This window comes from Trachinotus anak, unplaced genomic scaffold, assembly GCF_046630095.1.
Source record: "Trachinotus anak isolate AG129_WGS33_773 ecotype Australia unplaced genomic scaffold, CSIRO_AGI_Tana_v1 ptg000009l, whole genome shotgun sequence".
Taxonomy (NCBI): Eukaryota; Metazoa; Chordata; class Actinopteri; order Carangiformes; family Carangidae; genus Trachinotus; species Trachinotus anak.
Genome location: NW_027273860.1, coordinates 14,264,854 through 14,286,692, shown reverse-complemented (window position 1 = coordinate 14,286,692; position 21,839 = coordinate 14,264,854). Strand labels below are relative to the sequence as shown.

Here is a 21,839-nt window from a genome sequence, read left to right as displayed (position 1 = left end):
CTCATTTTTGTGAATGAACCATATTGCGGTCGAATTATCGAGCTCCAGTGCCTATCAGGAGCCCTTTTGTTTATTCAAAGTGACTTAATGTGTTCTAATCGATTACCTAATGTCTCAAGTAATCAAGGGCGATTTGGTGGAGTCATTGACCTCTCTTGGCTTCTGAGCCCCGGCTCGCAGAGTGGGCAAGGGGGCCCATAGGGGGTCAGCACCAGGCAAGGGGCCAAAGCTCCAAACGACGGCTGATGTCAGAGTTGAGGACAATTAGCCATTTTGAGCTTCACTGCAAACTTTAAAGTACCATAATTTGATTGGTCCAATAACCGTATCAAATGTCGTTTAGTGGAACCCCGTGTCTTGTCCAAGTCGCATATTATTAAACCAGCAGATTGAAACGGGTAAAAGTAGGAAAGTGGCTCAGATTGACAGCACTGCGTTTGAAGTAAACTCTGTCGATAAAGTGGCCATCTGTTTCCTATCACTTAGGACTTTGTCTCTCCTAGTATTTCCAGAACATCAACATGTTTAGTCCATCAAATCTTTTATCAAAACATCTCCGCGCCATTAATAAGAGAAAACGTTCCAGCATTATGTGGACACTAATCCGCTGCAAAGGCCAAGATTTCTTCTTCTTCTTCTTCTTCTTCTTCTTCTTCTTCTTCTTCTTCTTCTTCTTCTTCTTCTTCTTCTCAAAGTGCTGCGCAACAACTGATCATCTTCAAACAGTCATTTCGGTCTCCATCACACTCCTCTGTTTCAATGTTAGAAGCACAGCTGGGCTTAAATCAAATTCCACTCGTACTAATACAACACATGTAGCAATGCAGTGAAAAAAAAAAAAAAAAAAAAAAAAAAAGAAAATCTGGGCCTTGTGGGTCGGTGCCCTATATCTTCCCATGCAGGCGAGCAGCTCCAAAGCATTGCCTCGGAGCGCTACAGTGCAGACTGTTGTAGTGATGGTGCTACAGGGTAATTAGGCCATGCAGACACTCCTTTCACCGAGCAGTGATCTCAGCAGCATCAACTAAATACTCCCTGACCACAAACATGACTGCTGGCGTGTGAAGTGGATGGGGCGCATTTGTACAGAACTGATGGGCGCAGCGCTAATGTGCAGCTGGTTGCAGATAAAAAGTTGCGTTTATAGGCTATGACCGACAGACAGTGCTCAGCGGCTTGCGACTAGCATGGACAAAATAAATATGTTTGGAGTAGGCCATTGGCACACAGGCATGAATTTATCCTGCGAATGAATTCACAAAAAAAAAAAAACAAAAAAAAACCAAAAACATAAAGCATCTATTTAAATTGATTTCAATGAAATTGCTTTGGGTACCAACTGACGACGGTGTGCGCACACACAGCTCTGTCCACAGAGGTGGTGTAGCTGTGTCTGTCTGTGCTTGTCCTTGATTACAGCTCCGCCACAGAGCGCCAGCCCACTCAACCTGTCTTCGCCAGCAGAGAAACATACGCCATTAAATATAGATAGAGGAATAGATAGAAAGAAAACTCCACCAGAAGACGCTTAATCACACACAATGTGGTATCACGGTGACCCCTTGTATATACTTGAGTTCCCGTGTTCTCCAGAATATTTGATAACAACAGGCCTCACACTTATTAATTACTATATGGAAACCAGCAGTAATTGCTTTAGTTGAGACAAGCAGCGGTTATGGATTGAATTAACCAAATTCAGCTGGGTATTTCTGACTAGCTCTTCAAATTTCAAACCTTGTTTTTTTTTTTTTTTTTTTTTTTTTTTTTGCAAAAGACTTTCGCTGTGAGGCATTCTGGGAAACTAGCTCTACCTGTTTAACATCAAATTAGGGTAAAAAAAAATAAAAAATAAAATAAAATACAATTTTGCATTAAAAACGTATGCAAATTATAGGCTGGTATCGGTGTAAACAAACGACAGACAATGGGATTTGGAGTTTCTTTAACACAATTCTATTACACATACAGACACAATTATAGGCCTTGGGATCCTCCTCGTCTCATACTAATAATACGCACAAATATCCACCATTGTTACAGATACCACTATTTCTAATGCGTTCGTTTCACCCTCAAAAACCTGTTTTCATTCAACCAAACCCCGATAAATTTATTAAATAACATTAGCATTAATGACACACGTGAGGGGCTTCCCTTTCCCGCTAATACCAATGAATGCTGTTTTAATACGATTGTTTTCCCTTAAAGTGACTATTTATGCCACCCCCCCCTCCCCCCCCCTCCACCCCCCCCCCCCCCCCCCCCCCCTCCATCACATCCACCACAGCAGGAGCAGCCGGGTAGTCTCTCCCCTTTATGAGTGAGCTATTGTGCCTGAGGACAGGATCCCACACACAATCTGAGGACTGAGCCAACAAAAACAGGGCCTGACAGACAATGCTTCGCTTCACCTGCTCCAGCACTCTGCATCGCAATTATGCCAAGGACATGTACAGTTAGGTTTCATTCACCCTCCTGCAAAACAACTGCCTCAGAATTAAACCGGGGACCGAAAATCGTGCAGATAATAAATATGGGTGAGGACATTGGAGAGAGAGAGAGAGAGAGAGAGAGAGAGAGAGAGAGAGAAGGGGGTGTGGGGGTGGGAGGGGAGGGGGGGGGGTTGCTCTATCTCCCAGTGTTACAGTATTTTAAAGTGCATGGTTACCAGACAGTGAAATAGGAAAAGCAAGAAACAATACCAAGATGCATATATCACTGGACTGATTCATGCTCCAGATGAGATTGATTTCGAGCTATAGGTGCCACGCCATCAATATACAATCAAACTCAGCTCAGATGTTATGCAACGGTCCACTCTCTGCAGCAGCTCTGCACGCAAAATAAAGCAAAGGCCAGCATCAGATTTTGCCATCACAGCCAACGAGGTAGCCACATTTATACAGTCACCCAGCCACGCAACGAAAACGCACTAAATAGCAGTAGGTATTATGATTATATCACAAAATATCCGCATAAATCCAGCACACTGAGCACTGATTGTTCATTGATTACACTGAGAGGCAAACAACATAGCCCTAACAAATATTTGATGCATGTCTTTGAATAAGACTCCAGCACAGAATAAACGGGGGAGAGCCAAATATAGCCTATAACAACCAAACATTGCACACCAGGCCTATATACATCTCAGAGGGTTTTAGCTGGAGGGGTGGTGCTGCACACTTCAAACGCGAATATATCCATTGTTGTGAGCCATTTGGCCTGCATAAGATCCTGTGCTCTGAACTAGGGAGTTTAAAGTAAGATTTTTTTTTTTATTATTATACTTGAGGGAAACAATGAGTTCAGCTGCTTATTGCAAGGAGCAATCGTCAGGGGAGACTTAAGCTCAATTACTGTAGCCGTTCAGAATGGGAAAAAAAAAAAATACGAAGACCAAAAAAAAAAAAAAAAAAAAAAAGAAAAATACAGAAAGAAAAAGCACCCAGGCTATCAAGCAGTGAATAGAAAATTATAAGATATGAATAAAAATCGAGATGAAGCGTATCAAATATTTATTTTTTTTTTCAGGGCAACAAAGGACTATAATACATTGACAGGCATGGGAACTATTGCCAGCACATGTCTATACAATACAGCTAAAACCGCCTCCAATTTTGGACATTATCGGACATAACAAGATATCAGGTGGTCCCAAAAATGTTTTTTGAATGTCTTCCAACATTTAAAAAAAAAAGACAATATTCCATTTATTGCTTTTATGGTGCTTCAAGGAGAGAACAAGGGGTGAAACGTATTCTGATTGGCACAACACATAAAAGCTTGTATAAAAACGAAAATAGAAACACACAAAAAAAAAAAAAAGAAAAAAGAAAGAAAGAAAAAAAAAACAGTTCTCCTCCGGGTCTCACTTATGCTCTGTCTCAAATTAAAAACTGAAAAATATGATATATAGAGAGAGAAATGGAAGTTTTATTTCTATTAAATTTGTTCACTTGCTTCAATGTCGCCTCAACATGCTACAAGAGGGCTGAATTGAAATATCCCAGAGAAATAAAAATACCCCAAACTTCTGTTTTCTAAAAACCATAAAATCACATGAAGAACTAACCGAATATTCAAACCCACTAAAACAGGAGGCACCAGATAAATAAAAAAAGAAGTTTCAACAGACGCACCATATTTACAATTCCCATTAAATTACACATAAATAAATATATACATACATGAACACTGATTCCCTTATATAACCGTGAATCGTGTTGAAATTCAAAAAGTTCAAGTTGGTCGCTTGGAGAGAGAGAGAGAGAGAGAGTGAGAGTCTACAACTGAAGTCATGACAGGGAGCTCTGTGGAATTTCTCTTTGTTTTCAAGTTTATTATTCACAATACTGATAAGAATTCATCCTCTTTTCGCTTCGTTTTTGTCACAATCGTAAAATTGAGATATAGAGGGGTCGCTGGATTTCAGTCCATTCGTTGCAGCTCATAAAAAGGGGGAGTACATAAAAAGTCCTCTGGCTGAGGCAGTACACCTTTTCCTCCTCGCCCTGGAGCTGTTCCTCTGCAGCCTTTTTTTTTGTCTTTTCTTTTCTTTTCTTTTCTTTTCTTTTCTTTTCTCTTTTTTTTTTTTTAAATAACATTTCATGTGGTTCAGGTGTTGGAAGAAGAAGAAAACACTTGCGTCATTTCCTCACGAATCCAAATGTGGGATGTGAAAACAAAAAAAAACATGTAAAACCACGCAAGATCAGGAAGTGGCACGATTAACTTTATCAATAGTATTTATAAGGTATTTATAATATTTATATTGGATGAGTGGGGCCGGGGCGAGGCGCAGGGGGCGTGGGTCGGTGTAGAAGAAGGGCGCTGGGATGTGGCCCTCGATGGCGAAGGCGGGATGGAAACATCACTTTCTGTGTTTCTCGTCTTTGTCTCCGCCTTTAGTGCCGTTATCTGAGTGACTGTTAGGGTTGTTGTTGAGGTACATTTTGTCCATGGCTTTGATAGCCTCGGTCAGATAGTTCTGCAGAGCCGTGATGGCCGCGCACAGTGCCGGGGTCCCAAAACCGTGCGAGATTAGACTGAAGTGGGTCAAGCAGCTCTGGATTCCCGGTTCAAGAATGGGCTGCGGCCGTGAGTTTCCCAGCGGCGAGCGGTCCTGGGACAGCAGGTCTGTGAACTCTTTACAGACTTGCCTGAAACAAAGAGAGCAGCGCGTTAAAGGGGATCAGAAACATCTGAATGTATTTTGTTTAGTATTGAAATGCCCCGATTAAAATAAACCAAAGTGGACAGACGACAAACGCTGCCCTTTTGAGAACCAGTCAGTCCTGCAGGTGTGAGCAAGTGAAGAGTGACCAGCCACTGTGGTGAGATAAGCCTCCTCTTTAAAAAAAAAAAAAAAAAAATCTGCTTATTTCAATCATTTTTCCAAAAAAATAAAATAAAAAATACATCCATTAGTGTAATGAAACTGTGGCTCTTATTCTGCTTTGATTCTAGAAATTCAAACTTAGCTAAAGAAAATGCCCTGGAGCCACAAGCAGGTGGAAATTAATCTCTCAGCTCAGTGGCAGGATATTTTACTTTTATTAAAAAAATAAAATAAAATAAAATTTTAAGAGAAACATGAGTCTAAATGACTTTTTGATGGGAGGTGAACATTTTTTTCAGTGTAAACTTTGAACTTAACAACCGATATCAAAAATCCAAAAAAAAAAAAAACATGAATTCATGCTTTTATTCTTTCAAAACACACATTTCCTTTCTAACTTAGGTGCAGTAGCCTCTCCCATGAGTTTACGTAAAATATATTCATAAAGTAGCCTCTCGAAAAAAATTGTAACGCGGGTTTACTCTTCATTTCATGGTATATTGGTATCTTCATAACACTCAAGAAGCCTATAATAAGCGGTTATAGCTGACAGCTGTTTGATTATAGCGGCCCATCATTAATATTAAATGCAGGCCTGTGCCTCTATGTGCCTTGTAAGGAATTCCCATGTTTGAGTTAACGCATAGCAAAAATAACCAATGGCAGCGCTGGATGAGAACCAGCTATCTGTCAGTGTCACTGAAATCTCAGGGCAAACAAAATGCTGCTGTGTGTGTGTGTGTGTGTGTGTGTGTGTGTGTGTGTGGATGAGGGGAAAGGCCCAGTAAACAAACCAACAGCACTATATTTAACTACACTAAAAGTGTTTGAATTATAATGGATAATATATATATATATATATATATATATATATATATATATATAGGTATATATATATATCGTTTAAATATAAGGAAAATAAGTGTCTGAATGAAATCCGTAATTAACAGAGATGTCAACTAGCCTACAGTTTGAAAGTGAGGCTAAAAACGTGTGTTAATTAATTTTAGGTTAGCCAGTAATGTTAATGGACTGATATTTGTTAAAAAGAAAACTAGCCTACAATTTCAATGAGCTGTCTCTCTCTCTCTCTCTCTCTCTCTCTCTCTCTCTCTGTGTGTGTGTGTGTGTGTGTGTGTGTGTGTGTGTGTGTGTGTGTGTGTGTGTGTGTGCAAACTGTCAAATAAACAGACACACACACTGGCACAGGCTGGGATGCATTCGGTGTGACACAGTGAAATGTGATAATAGCACTTACTTCGTGGCCAATAGCATGTTTTTTCTTTGGACTTGTTCGTTTGGGTCGGAATGCTGACGGTTTACATATTCAGCTACTGCCTTGGCTGGAAACTCAGTCTCGCATACATAACCAAAATCCCTGGCAAGATGTACCGCTTCGCCTGAGAAAGAAAAAAAAAAAATGGAGATTGAATATGTTTGCTTATTAAATATGGTTTCATCAAATTCAGAGCAGTTCACACTCCGCGCTTTGGACTAACACATGATTAATCTGATCTGAGCACAGCGTCCACTCTGTTTATGCGCTCAGACAGCGGGGTTATGGCACCTGTGCCTCCCTAACAACATTAATGACGATGAGAACAATAACAGCCCAGAAATAATAATAAAACAGCCCTGCGAGCTGTCAATACACATCAAGACCCCCCCCCCCACCCCCCCCCCCCACCCCCACCCCCACCACCTTCCCCCTCCACACTGAGAGAACGCTTTAATATGGAAGAGAAACAATAAGTGGATATGAAATATAGACGCAGCATCATGCTTAACACCATGTCATTGATTACCAATGCCTGCACGTTATTGAAAGTCCAGCAGATCACAGAAGCATTGAGGGGTGGGGGGGTGGGGGGAGGGGGGGCAATTTTGAAGGGCTATGTCTAAATCTTTTACATAGTTCAGCTATAAGAAGTGCATTCTGTCCGAGACTGAAGACATTCAGTCCCTGGACTTATCTGCTGGGAACGGCCCCCGGGGAGGGGGGTGAGGGGTTGGCGGGGGGTCTTATCAGTGAGGGATCAAACTTGGTTGTGATTGGTTGGTGAGCTCAAATCTCCAGCGCACCCGGAACTCCAGGCACAGGTGAGGAGACTGACAGGGCCTGGGAACTTTGACTCTCTTGCACTGATGCGGCCGCCGATGGTCAGCCTGACACTGGTCTGAGTCTGAGCTCGCAGATTTTTTTTTTTTTTTTTTTTCCTTTTTTTTTCTGAGTCTTTGGTTTTAATTTCCTGAAGCAGTTGAGTTTGACTGCAGGGCTTCCTGTCCATAAGCCTCTGCTCTGGAAGAAGGCATGCGCCAATTAGCATCAAAGCTCAAGTCCAGTAAACTCGTTTCCATAAAATGGAGGGGACCATAAAGAATGACAGCTCTTCAGAAAACGCAGTGTCTCTTCACTAAATGACCGACTGCCTTCACCCTCTCTGCCACCAGCCCCCTTATTACTCAGAATCATACATTTCTCCAGGCTCATTAAAATACAGCACCAAATTTCTACGAAGCACAATGAATATTGCATCTGGTCCTCCTCTGTAATAATGATTAACAGGGACCAATGAACCATCGCAGGCTTTCACCTTTGGAAACCCAAAGCACACCAAATACCACTGCACTGAATAATAAGGTTCAACTGCAAGCAAAATGGATTTATCCAGTCGGGGGAAAAAGGCATCTTTTCAGCACCATAACTGGCTAATTTATTCTTTAATAGGCCCAAAACATATAGCTCCCAATAGGTCATTCCATTTGCATGCAACAAGAATCTTCACTGGAAACCAAAGCATGGGAAGCTATTAACGCAAGAATTAAGTCACCATTAAAAATCGGCCCCTGCGCTGCCATATCCAGGCTGTATTAATGTTTGAAACAATGCAGGGTTAATAAATCAATCGACTTCTCATCCGTGAGGTGAAACAGCTCAGCGGTGCCCAATAAACAAGCCGCACTCAATAATTAACTGGACTTCAACACAAACTCATCCAGCGTATAAACTAGGCCAGTCGCGGACCTGCAAGTGTGCTCCTGAAAGCGAAGGCCAACGCTGCAAAGCCACTAGAATTACCAGCACCATTCTCCCTCTCCTCCTCTCTCTCTCTCTCTCTCCCTCCCTCTCTCTCTCTCTCTCTCCCTCTCTCTCTCTCTGTGCACATGCACACTCACAGACACACACACACACACATCCTTCATGGTTTATTACTTGCGAGGCAAAGTCGGTCCACATTACACGGATGAGCGCATATGCTGATTTCAAACACAGAGAAAGAGAGAGAGAGAGAGAGAGAGAGAGAGAGGGGGGAAAAAAATCCCAGTTTGCAAGCACCTGATATCGCGCGAGCAACAAGACTGGGAACGTGATTTACGATACCGACTTACCCTCGACTAGTGACGTCAGCAAGGTGACGTTGGCTGCCTTGCGTCTGCCCGCAGGTAGATTCAAGCCGATTTTATCCAGCTTCTCCCTTAAGGATCTTCCTCCGTTCTTAGACTTGGCCCTGTGACAGTGAAACAAAGCAGAAATTCATTGTAGTGTTGCTCATGTGGGGAACTTTCTCTGAGTGGGCTAATATTTGAGGAAGAATTTTTTTTTTTTTTTTTTTTTTTACTTGAAATGGACATAAAGATGCTGCACAGCTAATATGGCTGTGCAAATATGTAAAATATATAATATTTCAGTGGTGAATTTAGGGAAAGACAAAATGTGCTTTACAAGCAGGAAGTCATTTCTGTACTGGCTGATATTTTTAATGATTATGTCCTATCAGTGGGATTTTGATCATACTTTCTATGATGCATGTGCCTACTTGATATTTACATTATATAAACATATGAATGCTCATATATATACTAACCTAATGCAAGGGTGGCTGGACTAAATTTGTCCAGCTTTGCCCTCTGATACATCCTTGATACAAACTATAACTAATACTAAAGGAGCCCCAGCCTTTTCACCAGCAGACAAATACTGTACAAAATGAATAAATAAAACCCTACTTAATAGGCAGGCTGCGTGTCTGCAGCACTTCAGTAGACAGTTCACCAGAGACCAATGTTTTCATGTGTAATGCCTTCACTGGGCCTATAGAGCTGAGGTTGAAACAGACTAGGCCTACATTAATTTAGAGAGAGAGAGAGAGAGAGAGAGAGAGAGAGAGAGAGAGAGATCCACTGCGCTAGGGAAGTTAATATGGAATTTAACAGACCCCTCCTGCTTTAAATGCAGGAGCTAGGTGTCATGGTTGGTCGATTTTAATTATTCTTGCTACAGAGGAGAGAGAGAGAGAGAGGGAGAGCAAGAGAGGAAGAGAGAGATGCATGCTCAAACAGAGAATGGATTGGAGTAGAGTGAGGGAGTTCATACACACGCACACAGACACAGACACACAGCACAGGTATATAGAGAGAGGAGATTTTTGCAGCCTCCCAGTCTCAGACTCACCTCCTCAGCACCCCGCCCAGCAGAGAGGCGTTGAGGCATTCGGGCGGCGAGAGGCGTCTCTGCACCTCCGCCACCGTGACCTTGTACTTTGATGTGGAGCTGAGGAGAGAAAGGCGACCCGGAACTGAGCAGAACACCTCATTGGGGTTTACCACTCCTCCGAAAAGACCGTCCTTATTTACGGGGATGGCGGAAACGTTGTTGTTCTTGGATAAAGACACTGGACCTAGCCAGGGAGAGAGGGAGAGAGGGTGGGGTGGGGGGGGGGGAAGAGAGGATAGGGATGGTGGGATGGAGAGAGGGAGGGTGGGGGGGGGGGGGGTGAGACAGAGAGAGACCGTGCTCAGTGAATTTCATGCAATGCAGAGCCTTAACTAAATGAGAAGGGGGGATTTAGGCCCCGGACTTAGAGTTTAGCGCCACATGTGTACGCTTTCAGCAACAAGGGCATGCAGAGAAAGCGACTAATAGAGCCATAACAAAATGGAATATCAGAACAATAATAATAAGCATGATGATTGTTATAAGAAGAAGAAGAATAGTAATGGTGATAACAGTAATAGTAATGTTCGTGTGCAGGGAATCATCAGCATCAGGGCTGTGAGGCACCGTTCTCGCTCAGCTAAAAACGTAAAAACCTGGATATTTCCAGTCATCTGTGCTTTATCTCAAAAACACCGGGCCAGTATTTTTCTACCCAGATCCCAGCAGCGGACAGTCACAGCCCCCAGCAGCTGAGCGCTCCGCACAAACAGCCTATTTCTCTGCGCTCGCCACACCGTGGATTGACTCAGCCGAGAGGTTTGGTGGAGTCCACTCGTCGTGACACACAGTATCTTCGGTATCCAGCAAAACATCGTCGCCCTTGTGCGATTTCACACCGAGGGGGTGGGTAGGTGGGTGGGTGGTGGTGGTGGTGGTGGTGGGGGGTGGGTGGGAGTGGGGGCTCCGCACTACTGGGCTTTACACCGTTTTGGTGTGCAGTAACAAAGGGGACCGTGCGTCTTTGGATAGATCACTTGTGACATTAATGGCTCAGGGGAGCCTAATAGAGACAATAGGAGTTAAACGAACTCTTGAGATTACTAATATAAGAAGCCAATTATCATGTTGATGCGCAGATAGACAGACTCGAAAAAAGAAAGAATGAGAAAAAAAAGGCGGAATTAAAGACAAAAAAAGAAAGAAAAGTCGCTCCATATCTGATCTAGTGAGCTCTAATTTGACCTGACAAAACGCTTTTAAACTTGACCATGAAAAAAGGCCTCATCGTGTTGTACCATTATCACAGACATTTTCTGACAGCAAACAAGTAAAAATACTGAAGCAGGATAATCCAACAGCCTCCACCAAAGTACTCTAAATATGAAAATTACATTCGGAGATAGGCCTATTAAAAAGCAGTCAGTGATTTTTTTTTTTTTTTTTTTTTTTTTTTCCTAAGCCGAGTTGTGATTCCCTCTCTTAATGACAGACTATCACCCTGAACACACCAGGCCTGAGCTCCATCCAGCGGTACCAACTTCCATTTTAGATTTGACCATGCAGCGTGATTGCAGCCATTGGCCTTCAACCATCAAAGTGCCAGGATCGTCTATAGGGCCTGTATCTTTGACCATCAACACCACGGGCCCACAAAGCCCACCAGCTCTACTCATCTCCACGCTGCTCTGAAACGCTGACAGTAAATTCCATCAGCGAGAGAGAGAGAGAAAAAAAAAAAAAGGTGCAGCCAGTTTGATGCACTTGGAAACCATGTAATGAAAAATAGGCTACTGCATATTAGGATCAGTCAGGCGTTACCGCATTGCATCGAGTTCTCTCCAGCAGAAATGGTGCGTAGTGTGTGTGTGTGTGTGTGTGTGTGCGTGTGCATGTGCGTGTGTGTGCAGCCTAGTGGTGTGCAGCTTGCAGAAACATGCATGATATCTCGGAGGAAACTGCTTACCTTTTTTAATTACAGTCTGGTCGGGAATGTGAATTCCTTGATCCTCAACAGGCTATGACACAAATGCAAAAAAAAAAAAAAAAAAGAAAAAAGAAAAAAAAAAGAAAAGAAAAGAAAAGAAAAGGACAATTTTAGCACAAAGGCACAAAAAATATCAGCCTCAGTCCTGTGTCAGTAAATATACCTCAGGACGAACAAAGCCTGACACGATCACCCAACATGGAGGCTCTGGAGGCCCATTCCTGTTATTATTGTCCACGAGTGTTTTCAGTGGGGTTCCACTGATGGACGCATTACACCAGATCACAAACTCAGACTTAAATAACGACGCTGTGTCGCCCCATAATCCTGACCTAATTTCGCCCTCATATTGGCTCTACTCACAAGGAAACTTCTAATCTAGATTGGATAGTAATTACGGCAGCGCAGCCTATTAAAGGCCTATGAACTAATTAGAGGATTATTGGTGTTTGTTTCTGATTAAAAACCGGGAAGAATACTCCCAATAAGAACGAGGGTTATTGACAGTTTTAGCGCGTATTTATCATGCAACCATAGTAATCGTAGCTATTACCCAAACTCAATCCACCAAACTCAATTCTCTTGTTAGTGGGCATGCAATGTATCATCACACTGTAGTGTTGCCAAAGACCGGCCAGCTTAATCTTTTTTTTTTTTTTTTTTTTTTTTTTTAACTGAGAAATCAAATAAAGTCCGAAGACACAAAGAAACCCCTGTGGAAATACAGGTGTATTGTGTGTTTTTTTTATTTTATTTTTTTAATTTTTATATTTTTTTCTATTTCATTTGATTTCTTTTGAGTGATAATACTGAACAAAACCACAGGGAATCTGGCAACTAACAGCATTGTATTTTCAAATCTATATATATTTTAAGTAACGTAAACAATACAAAAACGTGCTGTTGTATTTAATAATAATCTTGAAAACGTTCTTTCATGGTAATTTTCCAGGCAGTAAAAAAAAAAAAATGGCCGTATTAAGAGCTGCAATGAGCCTCCCGAACATGACTGATTGAATGCGTGTCATCTATTAAACAACACTAATAATACAAAAGTTTTTCTAATACCCCGATAATATTAATTTGATTAGTAATTATGAAAGGCAGGGTGTTTGTACAAATGGCAGTAATTGAAAATAAAAATAACACCACCACCACCACCACCATTATTATTATCAATTAGAATAATATTAATTAAAGTTGTTGTGGTGGTACCCAAACGCACCTAACGGTAGAATAATGACAGCACTATGACACTTTTATTTTCTTTTCTCTCATTTTCATCTTCATTTTTCTAACTAAGTAAACCCACAAAAAGAGAAAGGCAGGTGAACGCTGTCTCACCTGAACGTCTTCTAAAGAGTGAGGTATTCCATGGATAGGGATAGAGTCCGACAGTCCCGTATCGATGCCGTGGCCGGACGGTAGGAGCACTTCCCTGCGGTACTCCCGGCACAGCTGGTGAGGCAGGCTGCGGTGCTGGTGCAGCAGGCCGCTCTCCTGACCCTGCCTCTGGCCCGGCCAGCCCGGGTGCTGCGGCTGCGGCTGGGCGTGCAGGGAGTTGAGGGAGTACGGGTCGTTGACGTGCGAGTAAGGGTCCTGAGACTGCGGGTAGATGGGCTGGTAGGGCGGGGGGAAGTACGGAGGCTGGAAGTCCGAGTTCGGTGTGTGGGAGAGCGGAGGGGCGCTCGTATAAGGACTCTGGCCCACGCTGCCCAGCTGAGGTAGCCTGGCTGTCCCATTGCTGGTGCCGTCGTGACGATCCTGGCAGGGGAGGACAGAGAAAAGTGGGTTTTAGCGTGAACACATTTTAAAAAAAGACACAGCGTGAATGTGCGTGTTTCCCTCTTTGTTTTAACTGCTGGATGCTCTGCGGGCTGATGTTGGGGCATTATCAAATATGGCCTGAGTGGATGACAGGAATTAGACCAAGTGTGAAAACGATCATTATTACAATTAGTCCTGAAAATAATTTTAAACAAAAATACACCCATTCCACACATCGACTACAAGTCCACAAAGTTGTTTTTTTTTTTTTTTTTTTTTTTTTTTGTAAATCTAATGACACGATAACAAATTGCCAGAAGTTAATAGTAAAATGAAACATCGAAATTCCGGAGGTGAAATGCCCTCAAACAAACAACCAAGCTTCGCATTATTTCATCATTTCTCCGCAATGTCCCGCGGGTTTAAAGCATGCAAGCTTTTGCAAAACATTATTCTGCGGGGAAGGGAAAAAAAAAAAAAAAAAGATATTCTAACAAAACCTGATGTGCAAACAAAACTCGAAGTATCTGACACGGTGAAGCTCCAGCAACTTACCATCGCGGAAAAACTGTGCACTAACATCTGAAAGGATTTTAGTGCGACTCAAGGAGAGAATAATTCAGTTCAAAAAACACTAGGAGTGTTTTGGGGAAGGGGTGGGCGAAGGGAATAACCAGCAAAACAAAAAAAAATATTTTGCCCCCGAAAAAGACTTCTCTCCTGCAAGATCACGTTGGCCCCGGCGATCAGATATGTGCCACAGTAGCAGGACGATAATCCATCAGAAAGAAACGGTTAGATCCCCGCTGCCCTTCATCTGGGTCTAAAAATGCTGATATTCGGCGGTGCTGGTGGATTTGGGTCGAAAAGTTTCTCTGGATAAACCCCCTTTTCTCCGGGCTCTCCTGGCTTCTATCACACTGCTGCCGTCCCCTCGCTTGAGCTCATATTAGCAAAATAGCCGCTTCTTCGTCTCCCTCTTGGACTCCTAATAGAACGCATTCATGACTATTAATATTACAGGAATACTTAATAATAGGGAAAGAATGGTCGGAAATCGGGTGTGAAGCGGAGGACGCAACTCAAGGCAGGAGTCTGCGCTTAAATGACGTCCATTGAAAGGAGGAATCAGTATATCTAATCAGAGATGGAGAGAGAGAGAGGGAGGGAGAGAGAAAGAGGGAGTGAGAGAGTGTGGAGGGAGTGGAGAGAGAGAGAGACAAAAAGAGGGATATTCACTCTCGTCTGACGAATCAGAGAGAGAGGAAGGAGGGGGGGGTGGGGGGGGTGGGGGGGGGGGCATTTTAAAAGGGTCCCAGGGCCAAAGCGCAAAAGTGAAAGAAAGACAGGAATGACGAGAGGTGGACCACAGACAGGGAGAGAAGAAGGCAGGGAAGGGAACAATGTGCACCTCTGAACTGGGTGAAAATCCAGCAGACAACGCTACGGGCTTTCCGTCCGGCTCGTTTCTAGCGCTCATCCCTTTGTTTTCCACCTCAGACTCCGACAGCGCGCTGTCCTCCATGGGGGCTCCTCTCTCCCTCTCTCTCTCTTTCTTTCTCTCCTTCTGCCACCGCCGAATTAAGCCACCGGTTCCTCCTCGACTTCCAAACTCACACCGACTAACTTTTAACTTTGACCCGGAAGCGCGGGGAGAAAATAAAATCCCGAAAGTCGCTCACACAGGGCCGCTCGGATCCGGCGCTCCAGACCAACTTTTCATGTGCGGCTCAAACAGCTCCAACTCTCCGCCCTGCTCAATCACGCGTTTTCAAATTACGAAACACCGGGCCGTGACCGGATCTCCAGTGCATATTTTATTTTAATTTTTTTTTTTGCATCGATACAAGCGGGGAAAACATTGACCACTGAGTTGCTACAATCGCCACAACATTAGCGCGGAGGTGCCCAGCTTTTGTTTTCCTGCTCTCGGCCGTCCCTATCCTCGCAGGACGCGGGCGAAAACACGTCCGACTGGCTTCTCCACTCCCAAACAAGTCCCTGACATTACTGCCAAACTTTGTCTATGCCCACGACAACAATCACTCAGTGTATGCACTCCACACATACATGCACATAAAGCTGCATGCAAAAAAAAAAAAAAAAAAAAAAATATCTAACGGCTCAAATTGCACGGATGTTAAAAGTGAAGGGTGAATGTCCATGCATATTTAAGCAGTGAATAAAGCAGACTGTGCCAGCGCTTAAATCTGCCATTTGATCTAAAATATTTATTTGAATGAAATGCATGGTAAGTGTTTTATTATTATTGTTGTTGTTGTTATTATTTCAATGACTCCACGTGTCATTTCATATTTGGATAATTTTTTATGTCAATTTAAAGAGGAAATAAAATAAATCCCTGGTGTGAATTCACTCATGCAACTAATATATTAAATACAGCTACTCTTGCCACAATGCTTTCATTATAATAATAATTATTATTATTGTTATAAATATAATTATTATTAGCAGCATTATTATTATTATTAAATTTGACTGGGCATCCATGTGCAAAAAAGAACTTGTGAAATTCACAAAAAGACATGGACCTGCTCATCCTAGAGTTCAATTACATGTGTTCGCTAATATCTGTCAAAAGACTGACATCTTTGCACCAAGACAATACAACACATCCCTAAAATAATTATCTTGGTAGAAAATAAAATAAAATGAATAAAAATGAATTTAATTAGACAAATCAAAAAGCAGCCCCTTACCTCGCAATCTTCATATTTAATGTTATCAGTTAATTTCCAAAGCATTTTCATGGGTTGCTGAGGTGGATATTGAGTATAGCTTTCGCCTTAGTCTTGTTTTCACTCAGTGAATTGTGCTCCCCGCTCAGAAAAAAAACTATTTTTATTGAAGCTGTGGGCTGCTGTCTGTCTTGCGCTCTGAGGTCTCCCTCTAATGGTGGAAGTACAGGGCTGGAGCAGCTCTGTAATAACACTGGCACAGGGCCTCATTAGCATATCAACAGCCGTTTGATTCCCCCCATCTGCTCACACAACACCAATGGACAGCGCACAGGTAAAAACTAAAGCAGCAAGACGCTACACATGCTTATTATTTCTACTGTTCAGTGAGGTGTGTGTGTGTGTGTGTGTGTGTGTTTGTTGAGGGGAGGGGTGGGTATTGTCATGCATGGGGACCTGCATGCACCTGGGACGGTTTCTAGTATAATTTTGCATGTCTTTCAGGGGCTGGAGAAAAGCACAAGAGACTCCAGAAATGCTTTTTAAGGACGAAGTTACATTTATATGAAGAAAAAAAAGAAAAAAGGGAGAAGATGTCTGTTCTGTGAAATAACTTTTGTTGGCTGAAGTGCACTGACTCTCTCCTGCACAGCTCAGTGTCTTATTGATTAGTCTTCCAGTGCCTGGTGTGAAAACAGTATGTCTATGCAAATACTACCCCGGCACACACTTTTTTTTTTTTTCTTTTTCTTCACACCAACCTTGTTTTTTTTTTTTTTTTTTAAACTTCCAAACTGTTATTTTAATCCCATTGAGAGTGGAGACCTTGAGAGGCTATTCTTTGAATGTTATGTTAAAAAGGTGAGCCATTCGGAGCGGCTCTACAGGTCCATTGACTACATGTAAGGGCGCTGAGTTTGGGGGAACGTAAATAATTAACACAACAACATGGCCTTATTTCATCTGAATGGGCGGCTGGGGGGAACCCGGCTCTGCCCTGACGCCGGCCGAGCCCTCACCTCAGCAGGTCGTGGGTCAGGAGACAGGTCGCCACATCTTTAAGGCGTTGGCCCCTCTCTCTCTTAAAACCTGGATTACCATTTTTGGCGGAGTGCCTTTTTTTTTTTTTTTTTTTACGAGCAGTTGTCATTAATGATAATGGAGCGATGAAACTGGCTGTCAGTGACAGCTATGCATGCGGGTTGACTTTCTAGAAATTTGGCCTGTGTCTTGTGGTGGTGATCGTTTTTTGGTTTGTTTTTTTTTTTTTTTGGTTTTGTTTTGTTTTTTTTTTTTTTGGTTTTTTTAAAAACGAGTGAAACTGAAGTGTGTTTTTTGTTTCAGCAAAGATCTCAGGTCATCTCTTAAATCCACACACACAGACACACACACACACACACACACACGCACACACACACACCTTCCAAAGCGAGGCCAGGTTTTCAGTGAGGCGCAGAGCATTTAAAGAGGAAGAGTCAACAGAAAGTCCGCATGGGATGCAGTGCAACTTGTGAATTTAAGACATGTCGTCCGAATTCGGAACAGCTATGAATAAATGCGAATTACATACAGGAAAAGTTACATTTCACGTCAAAGAGTCAATGACACCATTTTGAGCAAGGGCTGCGTTTCGTCAAAACTCTACTTTGACCCAAACTACATCCTCTCATTCCCTCCCTGCCTGTTTTCTAATGTATCTTAAAGCACACCTGTGTATTGTGAGTCTGTGCGAAATGTGCATGGAGACCTCGCAGCCTGGAACAACAACAACAACAACATGCGATCACCATCCTCACAGCTAAGCAATGACATGGACCATATGGGCTTCCAAAATAAAATACCTCTAACTGCTTTGTATGATCCCCTGACTGATAAAATCCATAAGCTTCTCGTCTACCACGAGAGACCTGCACCACGTCTCTGTACAAAAGATTTCACGGTGCTTGTGCAGCCTCATCCTACAACTAGTCGACACTTTGACAGTCTTCATGGATTTTCACAGCCGTCTCTTTGTCTTAAAAGTAAGCAGCACATACCTGCCATTCCCCCATCTTGCCCATAATTGACATTCTTTGTCTTCTGTTGCCTTTGGTGCTTTGTTTTTAGTCGATCCAGGCGCTGTGTCTATCTCATTGAGCCTTCGGTCCCAAAGTAAACCTGCTTGCTCTTTTCTTTTTTTTTTTTTTTTTTTTTTACCTGGACTGGATCGCCTCACCTGGCCATAAAAAAACGGTGCGAGGACACCTGGTGACGCATGCGCACTGATGCGGGTGTGGACGCGAAAGGAGAAACTACCTGGGAAAAAGTGAAACGGCCTATTTGTAAGTGTGCGACACAGGTCTGTGATAGTTTGGTCTCTAAATTAAATAAGTTTCATTAAGGCAGCAATGATTAAAAAAAATCAAAATAAAAAAAAATAACGAGCTAAAAATCTTGGTATGAATTAGTAAGTGACACAATCACAGCCCCTACTATGAATAAAAAAAAAATCACTCATTATATGTGTTAATTTGCGCTATTTCCACATGAAATCCATATTTTATAGACTGACTGCTTCTTTGCATGAGGTGAATTTACATCAAAGAGTCATTTCGTTTATAGACAATCACCAAAGTATTGCGCACATGAAAAGTGGTTTTACCCTCCACTTGATTCCCGGTAAAAAATAATAATTAATACAGATGCTTTTTTTTTCTCTCTCTCAGAAAATATGCTGAAACTAAACTCCCAGCAAATTAAAGAGCACGAAGCAAAGCAAAATATACTAAATTATGCAGGTTATGTTTTGTCTTCGTCTGACATGAGAGTAAAAATGACATATCTGTTACTTCTAAGTCAATTAACCTTTCCATTTTTTTTTCTTCACTGTTTTGACTTGATAGAAAACATGAATTCTCACTGCAAATGAAACTGTGTCAAGTTAAAAACTTGAAGGTTAACTGCCAACATCATTACTTGTGCACAGAGAGCTACCCAGCTTTTGTGAGGGTCATTATTTATTTATCCACTGTTTATTTCTAATACATACTTACGTAGACCCCTCGGGCCAAGAGCGAATGAGCTTTCCCTCTCTGTGTCTCTTACGCACGCACACACGCACACACAGACGAGTGCAACATGCGCCCACATAGGTGATAATGGTCTGAGCTTTAGTTCCCCCCCCCCCTCCTTTCTCTTCTTCCAAGTTTCTGGGGAGAGAAGCATGAACGTTTGCAGACGAACGGGACGCACAGAGTCGCGGTGCAGGTCGCCGGCAGAAAGCTGCACGGAAGCTCCTCTCACTACTTCAGACACTGACATTAAACATATTCCACGCAAGCACAGGGAATACTGAACAAACTTTCTCCAGAAAAATATTCATTTTTTTATTTATTTATTTTGTATTTTCCCTTTAGTCCCCCCCCCCCCCCCCAAAAAAAAAAAAAAAAAAAAAATATATATATATATATATATAATTCCACACAGTATCTATAGATTTGTTTTGCGGTGTTAATGTTTAAAACAAGCCTTCATGTTTGACTTCAAAGGTGAACACATTTTAACTGCACAGACAGTACCTGCAGCTACCAGGCCTGGACAAAAGGGAGAGGGAGGTGGGGGGTGGGTGGGGGGGGGGTTGGTGGTGGTGGTGGTGGAGGTGGGGGATCAGAAATATTGTTTGGGGCTCTGCGCACTTAGGGAGGAGTAAGTTTTAAAGCAGAGCTGTCGAAGAGTGGGTTAGTGTCAGACAAGAGCGGGGTCCCTTTTGAATATCCAGCCTGTTTGTCTGGGGCTTGGTTTCAACCACTTCCACCGCGGCACCGGGCCTCCGGCAACGTTCAGCTTCCTACAACTGCGAGCTGTGTTTAATGGGCGTCGCAGCGGTTGCACCAGACACCTTGTACAGCCATTCACACGTAAACAAATCACGCAAACGTATCATTTTTATTATCATTATTATCCTTGTTATTATTATTATTATTATTGGTGGCAGCTTGGATGTGGCACTGGTTGGTCCGCGTCTTATTCAAAAATTGAAAATTGCTGAGACACAAACAGATCTTCGTGCCTAATGTATGCGTCCTTTGCTTTGCCAAAAAATAAAACAATAAAAAAAAAAAAAAAAAGTGAAATATTCTGGAAAGCTTTCCTCCTCACACTCTCTGCTCCTTCCCTTGTAGTTTTTGAAATATTGATCGGTGATGGCACTAATTCCTTAGCCCCAAGTTATGGAGAAGAAGTTGGAATATCATCTTTAAAAAAAAAAAAAAAAGATTCCCAGTTTGATTTGTACCAAAGATATATATAATATATATATAGGCCTATATATATATATATTTTTTTTTTTTTTGGCTGCACACCGGCTCCCGCTGGATGCGCCACGGCTGCTGAGGAACTATCCCGTCACCGGCTCTCAAGGTGCAAAAGTCCAACGTAGCCTCGTAAAAATTGGTGAAATTGGTGACTGCTGAGTGAGGTTTCAGGTCCTTTGTATGAAAGGCTGCCGCTCAGGGAAAATAACTTGTGTTCTAGCGCCATCTTTCTGCAGGAGGAGAGGGAGAGAGAGAGAGAGAGAGAGAGAGAGAGAGAGAGAGAGAGAGAGAGAGAGAGAGAGAGAGAGAGGGGACACGCCGCCGGTGGATCTTAGGCAATACTGCATGTAACTAAAACCAGATAAGAGTGTGTGCGCTGCTGCAGTAAGTGGAGCTGCCAAAAGCAAATAAGCAGGTGATCAAGAGGAACTTCCTCAAAATAAGCGAAATGTAAAATAAGGTCGAAAATATGGTCAAAATTCAGGCAAATGTTCATCACTATCAAAACTTCAATAGAGGCTGTCATTGGGTTTGGTTTAGCCCTCTTGTTGACTTTGATCCACCTGTCCTTCATGACCTTTAATCACACTTCTAAGAATACACCTGCACATTGCAGTCACATGGTAGTCTAATGACCTAACACGGCTCCAGTGCTGCGTCTGTGCAGGTATTTTCTCTGGGTGTAACATAAAATACATTTGGGAAACCGGCGACAATAAATACATCAATAAAGGAATAAATAAATCCAGTTAAAGCTTGGGGATGATGGGGGCACGGCTTCAAACACAGCGTAATCTAATCCTGTAGTGCCATCTTGTGGTTGGGAAAAATAAAACCAGTCGCCATTCTGTGGCCAAGGCCTGATAACAGGTCTCAAAGTTGTAGGGTTGTCAGTGAACTGACTCTCATAAGCTGATAAGACTGGCTGACTCTATTCCCTCCCACAGAGTAGATATAGCTCATATATTTCATGACAGAATATGAATTAGCAAAAGTTGAACAAAAGGTTTATTGGAGGTTTCTTTTCAAGGGATGCTGTGTGGTATTCAAGTGTAAGTGGATAAAACTGCCATCAGTCTACACTCAGTAGCCTACCTCATAATGACAGAGTGAAAATCTTTTAGAAATAATTATTTATTATTAATAATTAATAACAATTATTATTATATATTGGCTTGTATAGATGTGTGTGTGTGTCAGCTAAAGCCCAATATATCATGCATACATACACATACGCATATAGTATTAGAAAAGTATTAGAAACTCCGCCTCTCAGGAATTATGGACTACATTTCCCATCTGGCATCACGCCGCC

At 42.4% G+C, this 21,839-nt stretch overlaps 1 protein-coding gene across 4 annotated transcripts; it reads right to left on the bottom strand.

Annotated features, from left to right (window-relative positions):
• Positions 1-3,504: 3,504 nt before the first annotated feature.
• On the bottom strand, positions 3,505-18,403 carry tfap2a (transcription factor AP-2 alpha). 4 transcript variants are annotated; one of them, XM_071485511.1, is made up of 7 exons: positions 18,269-18,403; positions 13,111-13,530; positions 11,746-11,797; positions 9,798-10,023; positions 8,735-8,853; positions 6,603-6,744; positions 3,505-5,165 (listed from the first exon to the last, which is right to left on the bottom strand). In XM_071485511.1, exons 1-7 carry the CDS (start codon positions 18,299-18,301, stop codon positions 4,877-4,879), a joined length of 1,281 nt encoding a protein of 426 aa, XP_071341612.1. In that variant the 5' UTR covers positions 18,302-18,403; the 3' UTR covers positions 3,505-4,876. The 4 variants fall into 4 exon arrangements, with proteins under 4 accessions (XP_071341612.1, XP_071341611.1, XP_071341614.1 ...); XM_071485510.1 differs by lacking the exon at positions 18,269-18,403 and adding an exon at positions 16,254-16,411; XM_071485513.1 differs by lacking the exon at positions 18,269-18,403 and adding an exon at positions 14,945-15,199.
• Positions 18,404-21,839: the final 3,436 nt, after the last annotated feature.